Source organism: Marmota marmota, unplaced genomic scaffold (genome assembly GCF_001458135.2).
Source record: "Marmota marmota marmota unplaced genomic scaffold, marMar, whole genome shotgun sequence".
NCBI classification, from domain to species: Eukaryota; Metazoa; Chordata; class Mammalia; order Rodentia; family Sciuridae; genus Marmota; species Marmota marmota.
The window spans coordinates 10403621-10417801 of NW_025999990.1; the positions used below are offsets into that span (position 1 = coordinate 10403621).

At 41.7% G+C, this 14181-nt stretch overlaps 1 protein-coding gene across 1 annotated transcript in view; it reads right to left on the reverse strand.

The window, feature by feature from the left end:
- Positions 1 to 336: 336 nt before the first annotated feature.
- Positions 337 to 14181, reverse strand: part of Sec11c (SEC11 homolog C, signal peptidase complex subunit) — an 18668-nt gene continuing 4823 nt past the window's right edge. Inside the window, exons 2-6 of the mRNA XM_015482338.2 lie at positions 9410 to 9519; positions 5548 to 5697; positions 3251 to 3370; positions 1195 to 1252; positions 337 to 529 (exon numbers count right to left, since the gene is read on the reverse strand). Coding sequence (XP_015337824.1) covers positions 476 to 529; positions 1195 to 1252; positions 3251 to 3370; positions 5548 to 5697; positions 9410 to 9519 — 492 coding nt within the window. The 3' untranslated portion in view covers positions 337 to 475. The remainder of the gene's footprint in view (positions 530 to 1194; positions 1253 to 3250; positions 3371 to 5547; positions 5698 to 9409; positions 9520 to 14181) is intronic.

Genomic DNA, 14181 nt, shown 5'->3' on the forward strand with positions numbered 1-14181 from the left:
ACAAACTGCTTTTCCAATTTATTAAATGCTTTCAAATAATGGAACAATCCATCTCAAGATACATCACCAGAAAATCAGAGCAGATTCCTTCCTTCTAAAAAGTTTTAGGAGTTATGGTCAAAATGACACCTTAATAAACACGGAGCCATGTCCTTTGATGAGCCTACTTGTTTCCATCAGAAATGCCACTAGGTGAAGCTGGGAGTTTATTGAAAGTCAGACATTATGACTATAGCACGTGGATTGGGCCTTGTCCCTCAAACTCGGCTTCAAGTGACTACCACAACAGCAGAGAGACTGAGCAGATTCCAATCACAGTCCACAAAGAAAGCCATCTTCACTGATGAATCATTTATTTGGACAAGACAAAAACGTCTCCACAGGGTTTCCTTTTATACAGAAAGTGGAACATTTCAAATATATTAGTTTTTCGACAGAATTCATTTCAATCTGGTTCCAGGAACTGCTGCACACATTAGGATTCACGTTTTAGTAACACGTATGCGCCCATTACAGCCAAAAGAGCGTACTGTGAACAGAAACAAAATGGAAAATTACTGAGGTCTACAAATAAATTTGGCCTATGAACTTAAAAGGTAAAAACAGCTATTTTAAATAATAAAATGTATTCAGATAAAGTCTAAATAAATAATAAAATGTATTCAGATAAAGTCTGTTCAATACTGGAGTGATGACAGAATCAAAAGATGACCTCTTCCCTGGTGGCTTGTTCTCCAAATTAGCTGTTCAGTGCATGATATGGTTAAAGGCCCCCAAACAGGTCAAACGCTTGACACACAGACAGTGCAGTGCTTGTACCAATGCAGGACTCCTATTTCTTTTCAAGTGATTTTTTTAAAAAAATAGAAATAATGTTTCTGTTGAAGTTGTTAGATAAACATCACTGGGTTTATTATCCTACTTTTTTGTATGTTTGAAAATTTCCATAATAAGCGACAACTATATAAGTGCCATTTTAGAACACACTGTGAATTTAAAAGGTAAAAGCAGCTATTTTAAATAATTAATTTAAATGTTAATTTAAGTAGTTATGTTAATTTATAGTTAATTACAAATACTCTGCAGAAAAATTAATGGCAAAATAGCTAAAGAAGATGACCTCTTTACAGTTGTACAAGTAAAAGCTCTAATATTTAAAAATGAATAGGCACAGACACACACATAAATTCCTACCTTAAATTTTGGATAGTCATTCATTATTATGGTGACCATACCAACATATGGTAAAAACCTAAGTTGTGGGAATAAAAAGGAAGAAATATATAAATTTATGTTTATAATGAGGATAGTGACATTTGACACACCGTGTATCAGCCTTAGGAACACATCTTCCATGGACACACCACTGACTGGAGCTGTAGGGACAGCATTCACCCCTGTCTCACATGTTTTATCAGTAAAACGCATCAGAGCTAATAGCTGGGACAACTGTCTCAAGCAAGCATGGATTTGACCTAGGAATGGCACAAGTCTTCATCTGCTACACTTAAGATCATCAGTTGAACCGTATGTTCATTCAGAATAGGCAACTTCCACAAATCTTATTTTTTCAGAGGAAAAATAAGTTTCAGGTGGCCAATATGAAAATTACTGTTAGATAAAGCTTTAAGGCACATACATAATTAGTCTGTACTTTAAAAAAATATTTTCATTTCAGTGCTTTTCAGATTAACAAATACATTTACTGGGCAGTGAATATAAATGTGAATGCCATAACCTATATGCAAATATGATTATGATCCCAGAGAGACCAAGTTCACAGCTGGTGATTATGCCGACCAAATTAATATCAATATGGAATCAGGTCCACCCAGTCTCATCATCCCTACTAATGGGAAACAAGCTAACACACCTACAGTACCCTCCAGTCAAGTCAGAAGCATCCACCTCTCTCTGGTCCAGAGCCTTTCACCAGAAATATAGGGAAGATGACCTGAAATTCTCCTCATCTCCCCACAGATACTTGGTAATGCAACAGAGTGGTTAAAGGGATAGCAAGAGGTCTTAAGCCACAACCTGATTAATAAAGCTACCTCTCACACAACTGTGGCCCGTGTCTCCAGCATAACACAGCTATGAGACCCAGAAAACAAGAACACATTTCTAACAAGGTTAAATATAAAAAGGATCATTGAAAGGGGAAAAAAATCTCCTTTTTTTAAAATAAGAAGATACAGCTGGGCACAGTCGTTCATGCCTGTAATCCCAGAGCCTTGGGAGGCCTAAGACTGGAGGATCACAAGTTCAAGGTCAGCCTTGGCAACTCTGCAAGGCCCTAAGCAACTCAGTGAGACCCAGTCTCTAAATAAACCTCAAAAGGGCTGGGATATGGCTCAGTGGTTAAGTCCCCTTGGATTTAATTCCCAGTACTCCCACCCCCACCAAAAAAAAAAAAAGATACACACTTGCTGTGTCAATTAGTAGCAGAACTCACTGCTGGAACAATCATATAAAATTAATATTAAAAGATTTATCAAGAACTGTTTTCAGGCTGGGCGTGGTAATCCCAGTGGCTTGGGAGGCTGAGGCAGAAGGACTGAGAGTTCAAAGCCGGCCTCAGCAAAAGCAAGATGCTAAGCAACCCAGTGAGATCCTGTCTCTAAATAAAATACAAAATAGGGCTGGGGATGTGGCTCTGTGGAGTGCGCCTAAATTCAATCCTCAGTAAAACAAACAAACAAAAAAACTGTTTTCAGTGGGGAAAATAGATATGACATCATTTAAATGTCTGCCACACCCCAGCCCAAAAAAATGTCTACCAAAAGATGCTTGGTTATAAAAGCTATCATTATCAATAGCACAGCATGTAGCCATGTAAAAAAATGGAGTCATAGGTTTAACACAAAAAAGTTTTTCCCACTTCCTTCTAGGTAAAATTATATATGCATCCACACACACCTGTTAGGCACAAAGTATCCAGAACATTCACCAAAATGTTAAGCAGTGGTCATCTCTGGGAGGATTAATTGTAATTTAAAATTCACAAATAATTAATCCCTATGTGAGGATATGATAGAGAGTTAACCCATGATGAAAATAATGTACTTGGTTTTAGATCCTAGAGAGTTCTAAGTTTTCTTTGGTCTTCACAGTACACACCAGAACTACTAGAATGCTCCTGACACGCCATATTTGCAATGAATGATTCTATTATCCTCTAAAGGTAGTTTCCTTCTAAATATTTTCCTGGCTCCTGAACTGTCTATACGTCTTAAAAGCTGGTGCTCACCCTCGTGCTCTTCCCACCACGTCCTTCTTTTCCAGCCAGTTCTGGCCTTCTTTGTATAAGCCTCTATCATCAACTTCATTATTATCTCCTTTAGTCAAAAATTTGATGTCTCCATTATCTCTGAAAAGCAAAATGATGTACTCTCAAAAATTATTTTTAACACAGCACCATTAAAAAGAATTAGTTCACATATAACATTAAGGTCAGACATGAGCAGACATGAGAAAGCAGCTGAGGAATGCTTGATCTTCCATTGATCTAAGATGACTGCTTACAGACAGACATTCAGATGAAGCACAAATATAACGACAATTCTGTGGTTTAGATTCTAAAACACTCAAGTAACCCTGACAACCAGGAAGCACGGCAGAGCGCCAGGGATGGGGAAGGCAAGAACTGGCTTCCAGTACAGCTACACTTCTTGCCTCACGCCTTCTTGGAAGGAAGGAAAGGCTAGCATCTAACCTGTTTTTCAATCTGGTAATAAGGGTATTCATCGGTGGGCAAAACATGTGAACAACCCCTGTGCAATTCTTTCAAATCCAGATTCACAGCACACTGAGATGCTGCTCAGGGGGAGCTTCTCCAGGCTTGATCCAGTCACTCATCCTGAGTCAGACTAGGTCAGAAGTCAGGACACGAGGCTGATTTAAAAAAGGGGTTGAACCTGAACTCTTTCTATTTCTTCTTAGACCTCATGAGCCAATTAGTCAACATGGATTATATTATTTTTCACTCTAGACATAAATTTGGTCCCCAAAATTACTTGACTTGAGCAGAAAGTAAATCTAAAAGCAACTATGCTCTTTGCTGCCCTCAAACTCTCCCTTGTCAAGCACAGGATGTATTAATGCACACTTCCTTCACCACTGAGCAAGCCGGTGTAAAATCCTGTTGGCAAGGAAATGAGAATCACCATGGATGTGATTTGTTAGGCATTCTAAACTGGCGCTTAGGTGGCCTTGATGCTAAAACACAGAACCATACAGTCTGGTGCTGTAAAGAAGGTGGTCCTTCAATAAGGCAAATGAAAAAACATACCATTATAATGAGATAAAATATTTAAAGCCCACAAAGATTTGAAACCATGTCCAAAAGAGCGTTTTGACTTACAGTCATGGTTATACAGGAAACTGAGAAGATAAACTCCTGGCACTTCTCACAATTCATGCAAATTAAAACCAGTACCATTTCCTCAACTTTGAAATGTCTCATCTTCAGAAATTATTTTTAAATCAGGTGAGAGTACTGCCACGTCATGACTGAATGTGCTTCTTCCTCAGCAAGTAACAAGTAGGCAGCACCAACCACTGAACAGCACCAGTGCAGGGACACTAATGAAAACAGAGGGTCCCGATGTTCAACACAAAGTGCACTGAACATGTTAAGTACCAATGTCTTTGGGGACACCTGGAAGCAGTGAATGAAATGAGAATCTAATACCAGAAGTACACAAATAGTTTCTCTCTCTCTCTCTCTCTCTCTCTCTCTCTCTCTCTCTCTCTCACACACACACACACACACACACACAGAGAGAGAGAGAGAGAGAGAGAGAGAGAGAGATGTTCCATTATTTAAAAACACATATAAATACCTAAATATAATTCTATAAATCATGTAGATAAAAATTCTACACTAAGCTACAAAAGGGAAATGAACAAACAAGTATATAAAATGCTACATTTTCAACTGTCTCCTGGAAACTTTCTATATTTGAACTAGAGGTAAATGTTTGGTTCCAAAAAGGAAACCAGACCTTATTAAGGTCTGAAGTCCTCCCAGCACCTTAGGGAAAGGCAAGGCTGTCTGTAGGAGAAGAATTAGTGCAGGGTATGCCATGACCAAATAATGAGGCGAGATGGGGAAAGGAATTTTTATCCATCTAGGGCTATTAATACTGCTGAAAATGCCACTTTGGACAAATGTACAGAGAAACAGCTAGCTTTCTTGCACTTCAGAAAATAATTCTTTATCAAAAGAATCCTGTTACAATGTGATTTGACCCTGTTCAAGACTCCTTCAAATAACTAATGTAATACATTCCATCTAACATTTGTGTAGTGATTTGACTTTTTAGGTGCTTTTGTGAACATAAGTTCATTTAATTCTCATAATCACCATATGAGTTATTGTGGGCAAAATATTATCACTCTTGCCTTACAAACTGAGGCGGCTGGTCCAAAGTCATTTGGTTAGTAAATGGCAGAACTAGGAACATAACCCAATGCTTTCACTACTTTTTAATTCACCATCTACCAAAATTTACAAAAACAAAAGAAGAAGAAAGGCCTCTTTACTTTTCATGAACTTTGATTACTCTGTGAACTATTGGAATGTCTCGTCCTTCAACTTTAAAAACGACTATTTCACCAGCTCTAATGGGGTCTTCCCGGAAATTTGTGAGGAACAGAAGGTCTCCCCGGTGAAAGGCCGGCTCCATGCTGCCACTGGAAAGAAACACAAAAGTGAACATCAGTGTCACCCAGTGTCCAAAAGGGAATGATGACAAACTTACCAGTCAGAGCTGAAATTCCCGTCAACAGTCTGCAAGTCTCAGATACTCTAAAGGGAGCCCAGTGGTTTCCTTCCTGCTCTGGAGACAGGATGAGAGAGGATACAGTTTCTACCTAGCTTGCGGCAGGCAAGGGTCCCAACAGGCCCCTCTGCAGTTTGCATCAGGGAAGAAAAGAACCAAGGAGAATGTGGACTCTGCACAGTAAAAGCTGCCAGTTTGAGCCTTCAACAAGCCCTACCTCTGCCAATCGGGGACTCCTCACTCAGAACTTTAGGCCAGGACCCACTGGCTAGTGCCTTAGGGCAATTCTTTCATTCCTTGATACCCCAGCACCCAGGACAATGTTACTTGTTTAAGAAAAGAAAAACAGAAAAGTGACTAAACCCTAGGGAGCAGGACCTGTCCTACAGCCTTGCTGAGGGTTGAGACAAAATTTGAACCCTGGTCTTGCTTCCTGCAGCAGCACCCTTCCAACCAGGTCCTTCCTAAAAAGGCCCAGTGTTAATAAGGACTGACTGATTTTGATGTGGAGGTCAACAGATAATCCCCACGCTACCTGTTCAAACTCATGCCAAAGCGTTTGGTGGATATAAAGTGAGCTGCAACCTACTGGGAGCTGGAATTTAAAAACTGGATTCATTTCCACATGCTCCTGCTTTGTTTTAATGTATGAGAAAAGAATAAGACCTAGAAGTGTGCCTGGACTGGGAAGGTGGCCGATCAGCAGACAGCAACACCGGTCTAGCTGGAAAGAAAGGGGAGGAAGCAGCGGGCTGCCAAGGCCACAGAAATGGCCTCAAAGGCAAGCGCAGCACAGGAGGCTGCCCTCCTCTCCATTCCTCCTGCCCCCCTGAACTTCCAGGGGGTGCAGAATGCAGGAGGGAGAAAGGCCTATCCCGGAGCCCCTGCTGGGAGCTTTGTTTTAAAATGAAACTGAGGCAGGATAGAAGAAATAAAGAGAGGGGCAGAGAGGAGACAAAAGGGAGGATGAGGATTATAACTTTAAAGTCCTGTGGCATACCTTTCTAGGCCTGTCACTCTCCAAGTTAGTTCTTCTCCCAGGCCTGTCACTTCTAAAGTTCTGGGAAATCTATAAATCTTAATTACCATAAACTCACCCACTTATGAAAACTATCTTGTGTACTGTTAATTAGCTATATAGTAAATATATTAAGCAGAGAGAGACAATATTTTAAGAATCGTATAATGTAGGGTACTTGCCAACATTATCTACTGATGGATAACAGAGACCATGTCAAGCCTAAGGATCCCGAGAATTGTCAGACCACCATAAACCATCTTGAGACCACCAGGCTGACGTCATCCTCACATACCTTCCATGCCCACTCCTCACCAAGTAACTTTAAAAGAGCCGGAAAACCCCAAAACATCTCCCACTCTCAAGATGGCCTGCATTCTCCCTTGAACTTGCACTCCTTACTTTACCCCCCTCTTGAGGGACACACATTATCTCTTGAACACGTCTCTGCTTTCCTAACAAAATCTCCCTACCTCAACTGACACATCCTTAAATTGATTTTTGTGATGTTTATCGAGAGCCCCCCCGTGTTCTAAGTTGAGGTCCCCCTCTCCAAGAATTTCTCAGACCTCCTCCAGTGACAAAACCAGTTGCCCCTGAGATAGACACCAGATCAGCACTCAAAACCAAGAAATCTGAATAAAAAGGGAGAAGATAAGCAACAGGAATGGCTAAAAGGGCAAGAAAAAGAAAATATCTGAGCAAAACAAATATGGGTGTTTTCTTTTGTTCCCCAACATGGAATTTTATTTTGTCTTCTTCTGATAATGACTCAAAATTGCTTCAGGGTTTTGTCTTCTTTTAAAGAACAGCAGCTAAACTACTCAAGATGATTTCTTGAGATGGCTTCATCTCTACTCCTTCCACAGAATTCCTGAGGACACACAGTAGGAAGATATTTATAAAAAATGGTCTTGGTCCATGGAAACAGGACCACAGTGAGGAGAACCTCCCTCCATAAGTCTCAGAGGTCAGAAGAGCACACTGAAGCTTGGCGTTGAGGGACAGGATGTGTACCATTGGGAAAGTGGTTCTTTTAAATATTTTCCTAATAACAGCTTATTGTTTTCTCCTGAGCCAGGGGTTCCCCCAAGGCCACATACCCTTCAGGATATCAAAAGTTTATGCTGCCAAATTAAATGGCTTTAGAGTAATAAAGGACACTTTTTAAAAGTTCCCATACACTGTACTCTCCCAATAACTTCCATGTGCAAGCATGTCTGTGTGATTTGAGAAGGAGGGCCGGTGATCTCAGATCCAGTATTGTTCTTCATGTAGCCATAAAGTCAGCCAAGGAGAAAAACTTAAGTCAATTTGGAATCAAATGACCATGTTTGGGAGCCAGGAGATGCTCCAGGATGGTCTTATCCAGTGTCTTAGATCACTGGGTCTTACTGCCAACTCTGGATCTAGATCACTGGCCTGCCATCTCAAATCATACAGTTTGTTTGTAACTTGGTCTCACGAGGCCCCAAGTTCTTTATCTACTAGGTGAGAAGATCCATCTAAATTTGAGGCTTTTAATTCTCCTCTTCCTCCTTCTCCTCCTCTTCCTCCTTATGGTGGTGGAAACAAAATCCAGAACCTTAGACATGGTAGGCATGCACTCTATTACTGAACCCCCTTCTTCTTCAAGGAAAAAAAAAAGGCTTAAAGTCCTTCCTTCAATGAGATATGACCAGATAAAATACCTGAAAGTGGAGCTGCTGCAAGTGAAATAAAGCTAGGTGCTGGGGGTCCAGAAGCCTGGTCCCTTTCTCCCTCCTCATCTATTCACCACTCGAGGGACCTCCCAGAGCATAGTGTGAAGACCAGTGAGACAGGGTCCCCTTGGTTCTGTTGTGAGCCACCCCATCCTTAGGCTTCTACATTTACGAAAACTCGACATCTCTGCAAGTGTGCCCCTTGGCCAGTCACACGGAATCGTAGACAGGGCTGCAGCCCATTACATGGTAGCAGGCCCCAGGGAGGGAAAGGGCACTGGCTCCAGCACTGGTCAGCTGTGACTCTGCCCACATGACTGCTGCACCTCCCAGCCTGGAGCAGTGAGCCCCAGTGATCTGAGATTCAGTGGACATGACTTCATAGACTGCATGAAGTTGACTGAAATATTCACTCTTCTAAAATAAACACGCTGTACTTTCGTAAGCATAATTGTCTCCAGAAGATAGCAGCCATCTACAACAGTAGCACTGAAGCCTGAAAAAAGAACAGGCCCTTGCTGGGCACCAGGGAGATGCACACATCCTATCAATTGCATGAAGAAGACCAAGAAACATTATTAAAATTAATCATGTTTAAAAATCAATTTGCACACCAATAAGGTACTAATACCATATTGCTAAACTGTCATTTTGAAATGGATTAAATGTACCAGCATGACATGATTAAAACTATAAAATGTCTTTTGAAAAGGATAAAAATTTTCAACAAAAGTCAAGAAAAAATGAGATATTCTTGAAGCAGATATCAATAAAGAAAACTCTACTAGTTTATTAAATTAGAATCTTTAATCATAGCTGTCACACAGGTTCTTGCTCAAGGCACCCCGTCCTGTCTTGGCTAAGCAGTGTGACAGAGCCCAGGGCCAGCTGGCGGGACCTACCTCAGCACCACCACGATGGGGCTCTCACTGCCCGTGAGGACGATCAAGCCTTTCCATATCATGAGTGCAGAAGACACAATCATGGCAAAGTTTAAAACCTGGTAGTAGAGCTGGAACGAGAAAAGCCAAGCTCAAAGTGAAACCAATGGCAGAATATTCATCAACCCAAAGCTGGAGACCCACTTATGAAATAAAACAAAAAAGATGTGATTTTACAACATGGAACTAATTTAAACAAGGTAGGAAATCAGGTGGCATTCCAACTTTCACCCATGAAATAAGTCCTTCAAATAGAGTCTCTCCTTCAGTGAGAAAAAAGGAAGCAAATCAGAGCTATTTATACTGAGGGCTAGCTTTTTTCAAGCCCCCATGAGGCTCTGCTAACCACTCTCAAACCCCTCAGGGAACTTGCTATACAATTCCACCACCAGGGCCTCCAGCTCTAGACTAGCCACAGGCCACAGTTCTCCGAAAAAAAGCATGTGCCTAATCCTCAGAGGCTTTGTGAATCCACCCAGAACTACCCTTCAGTAGCACAGCCAAAGATAGCCTCAAGTGAAAGGGTCACAGTACTTGGCAATGAGGCCTCTGCACCTGAAAATTACCTGTTGAAAGGAACAGAACCTTTAAATATCCAGATGTTAAATTTTCCGGAAGCATCTAAAAAGGTGAACAGCAAATATTTGGTTGAAACACCCACAAGGTGGGATGATGGAAATCAGTATGGAGATTCCTCAAAAGAGTAGGAAGGCAACTACCATATGACCCAGGTCTACCACCCCTTGGTATCTATCCTGAAGAATTAAAGCCAGCAGAGTACAGCAATACACGCATGCCTATGTTCACAACAGCCAAACTATGGAACCAGCCTAGGTGTCCATCAACGGATGAATAGATACAAAAAATGTGGCATATATACACAATGGAGTTTTATTCAGCCATAAAGAAAAATGAAGTTATGTCATTTGCAGGAAAATGAATGGAATTTGAGAACATTATATTAAGTGAAATAAGCCAAACTCAGAAGGTCAATGGTTGTATGTTTTCCCTCATATGCAGAAGCTGGAGAGGAAAAAGGAAAAGAAAGATGTGTGTGGGGGGGTGTCTCATGAAAATCAAAGGGAGATTAGTAGAGTAGAGGAAAGGAACCAGGAGGAGGGAGGAGCAGAAGGAAAGGGGAGATACTGGGGAATGCTGTTGGACAATGTTATATCATGGGATGCATGAATATGTAACGATGAGTCCTACCAATATGTATAATTTAATGCATCAATAAAAATATTTTTAAAAACACAGGTGAGGAAGTCACACAAGTCAATATATAATGGCCAGTTGTCAGCTAGGAGAATGATGTGTTAAGCTGCCCTTGGCCCACTTCAGACCACTTCTGAGCTTGACAACCCACACATCTCACTCTTGCTCCCTCCCTGCTCCACAAATGCTAAAACACAGGTGTTTCTCAAGACTGCTGCCTGCCACACCTCTTGGGGACTAAGGGGCAAAGCAACACTTGCACACAGCCCAACTCCCTTTGAAAACTGCAGCAGTATTGTCAGACAAATGCTTATCATCCTTCAAGATGCTAAGTGACTAAGTCCTTTGTACCTAGTACTACCCAAAGGGTAAGCTCCAGAGGGCCTGGCCTTCCCCGCCCACGGGAAGGTGTCTGACTTTGTAGCGGCTTCAGTCTTCCCACTACCAACTCCTGTGTGTGTCGCAGTGATTTGCAGAGCCATGTGGATCCAACTCAATCCCAGACCTCCTCATCTTCAGCGACCTTCTTCCCCCCAACCCCGCTGGACCATCCACATGTGTAGCAACACACCTATAATGGCATCTGCTCCAAACAGATACCTCTCAATGATCCCTCCCACCTGGCTGCATAGGCCCACTCTCCTGGCACCTGGGCTCACCTACATGTTAGTTCTCTGGTTCTTTCAGGACCTCCATCCCTCACGTGTGCTTTCTAGCCTTGGCATACAGCATGCAAGCCGCTCAGGTACAGTGTCCACCTTCCATCAAGCCTGGAAGCCCTTACTCCAAAGGCTTCTGTTCATCCCTCCAGCGAGTGAACTTCTAGACCCTCATCTGGGAGGAGACCTTGGAGTAGAATGGGGAGGACAGTTAGGGGGTCTCACGCTTCTGTTTTTCTAATTTACTTCAGCCCTCCCATCCCCTTTGCCCTCAGCTTCAGAGACATCTGCTGCCATCAATTCTTGAGTCTATGAGGGTTCTGCCACACAAAAAGTGAAGCACTGTTCCTCATTCTCCCCCAGGGCCACACAGGATTTTGGCTTTCTCAGGCAATGTTGGTTACCATTCCTCCATGTATTCTGCAGCTTCTAGTATCTGGCTGATCTTCTTTCCTTGCCTGGCCTCCTTATCTTGGAATAGCTGATGACTTCCAAAATCTTCTTACTGTAGTTCTAGTGGTGCTTCAGGGGAACTGAAACTAGATCAGTCAGATCCCCATCTTACCTACACATCAGCTCTCCAGGACATCCTTTAAAACTGGGTTTGGAACTAGGACCCAATCACGTTCTGAACATTGTTTCCTCAAATACCCAAATTTAAAATCAACTGAAACAGAATGTGGGGTATGGGCTCTTTTTGAGGATTGAATGTGGTTTAAGAATAAATTCTGGCATTCTATTGCAAAGTAGTGTGTACGGTATATTTAAAAATAACCAGAGAGAAGATTTTGAATGTTTTACTATGAAGAAATGATAAAGATTTAAGGTGACAGATATGTACTTACCCTTATTTGATCATTACACAATCTACATATGTATTAAAACATCACATTGCACTCCATAAATCTGTATGATTATGTATCAATTAAAAAATTAAACTACAATTTTAAACATAGTTTAAATGGTTTAAAATACAGTTTTAAAAATGCACAGGACTGGGTAAATGTGGCTAAAGACACTCAGGAAGAGCTACTAAGGAAGTGCCATGTCATTTTTTTTCTGGATGTGTAGACCTCCCTTTACAGCAGGAGCTCTCAAACATCAGCATGTACAAGAATCATCTGGAGGCCTGATGACTACATTTCCAACAAGCTCCAGGTGATGCTGAAGCTGTTTGTCTGGGACCACGGCTCTATACCATTGGTTCTCAACCTTGGCTGTATTCTGGATTCAAGTGGGAAGCCTTTCAAAAGTAGGATACCTGGCCTTCATCCCAGACCAAGTGAATCAGTGATGGGGAAAGGGAACATCCATGTTTCATAAACAGCCTATCCAGTGATTCTGATGCATAGCAAAGGCAGAGCCACTGCTCCTGCCCATCAGCTTAAGTTGCTCCATCTTGAACCCTTCCTCCACTTCATATCCCCCTTCACCTTTAACACTCTTCTCTTTCATAGCCAAACTTCTCAAAAGAGCACCAAACCCAGGCAGAAATCTGAGACTCCACTCTTTGAACACTTTCTTCTCTGTCTTCCTGCCCGTTCTTCCACTTCCATCTGAACCTCCAAATGAGGCCCTAGTACCATCACACTACCGACTCCCAATCCTGAGATTCCCAGCCACCTCCCTGACACTTGCATGTCTTTAAAGGTAGCTGAAACTCTACATGTCAGAACTGAATTTTCCTTTTCCAGAAAAACTTGCACGTCCAGTGCTGTCCAGCTCAATAAGTGGCATTGCCACCTAGTTGTTTGGAGACACTCCCTTCCCATCCACTCTCTGCAGTTTACCTTCTAGACATTTCCAGAATGAGTACAGTTCTCTCTATTCCCACTGCCACCATTCTCATCTAAGCCACAAACAGAGCCCATGGAGCCCCTGCAAGAGCCTACCATGGGTCTCCAGAGATCCACACATCTCTCCCAATCTATCCTACGCTTAGTACTTTTTTTCACATGTATGTCTGGTCATCTGGTCACATCAATGCTCCGCTTAAATCTTTTCAATTGCCTACCACAGCTCAAAGGATTAAGACCAAACCTCAATTTAAGCACAAAGGTTCTGTGTGACAGAGCTGGGAAGTACCCCTATTGTTCAGCTTCAACTCGGGAAGCTCACGATGCCCAGATGAACTTGTTGTATTTGTCAATGCTCCAAAAAGCATGTGCTTCTTCCCAATTCAGGCTCTTTACTCAGCTCCTTCCTCTGCCCAGAAGGCTCTCGCCCTGGACCCCATGGCACTCATTCATCTTTAAGTCCCACTGTAAACACCAGTGTCCATGAGAGGCCTTCCCTTATCTGCCAGACCAGGAGTCAGTAAACTTTGTGTAAAGGGCCAGACAATAAATATTTGGGGTTTACAGGCCACGTGATATCAACCAAAACCACTTAACTCTGCCACTGTAGCCAGAAAATACCCAGAGACAATACATAAAAGAACGAACATGATTATGTTCCACATGACAACTTTATTTATAAAAACAGGAAGACCACTAGAGTTAGCCAATCTTTACTGTAGGTCAGCCTAGGTCTTCGTATTACATATTCTCACTGCATCCCGTACCTCCCATATTCAACACAGTTCTGGCAAAAAAATAAGTGCCAAAATTGTTGAATAAATAATGATAAAATAAAACATCTTTGATACATGGTGAATGCAAATGAACCATTAGTAAGAAAAACACCTTGGGGCTGGGGATATAGCTCAGTTGGTAGAGTGCCTGCTTTGCATGCACAAGGCCCTGGGTTCAATCCCCAGCACCCCATGAAAATAAATAAATAAAATAAAGGTATTGTATCCATCTACAACAAGAAATACTTAAAAAAAAAAAAAAAAAAAAAAAAAAAAAAAAAAAAAAA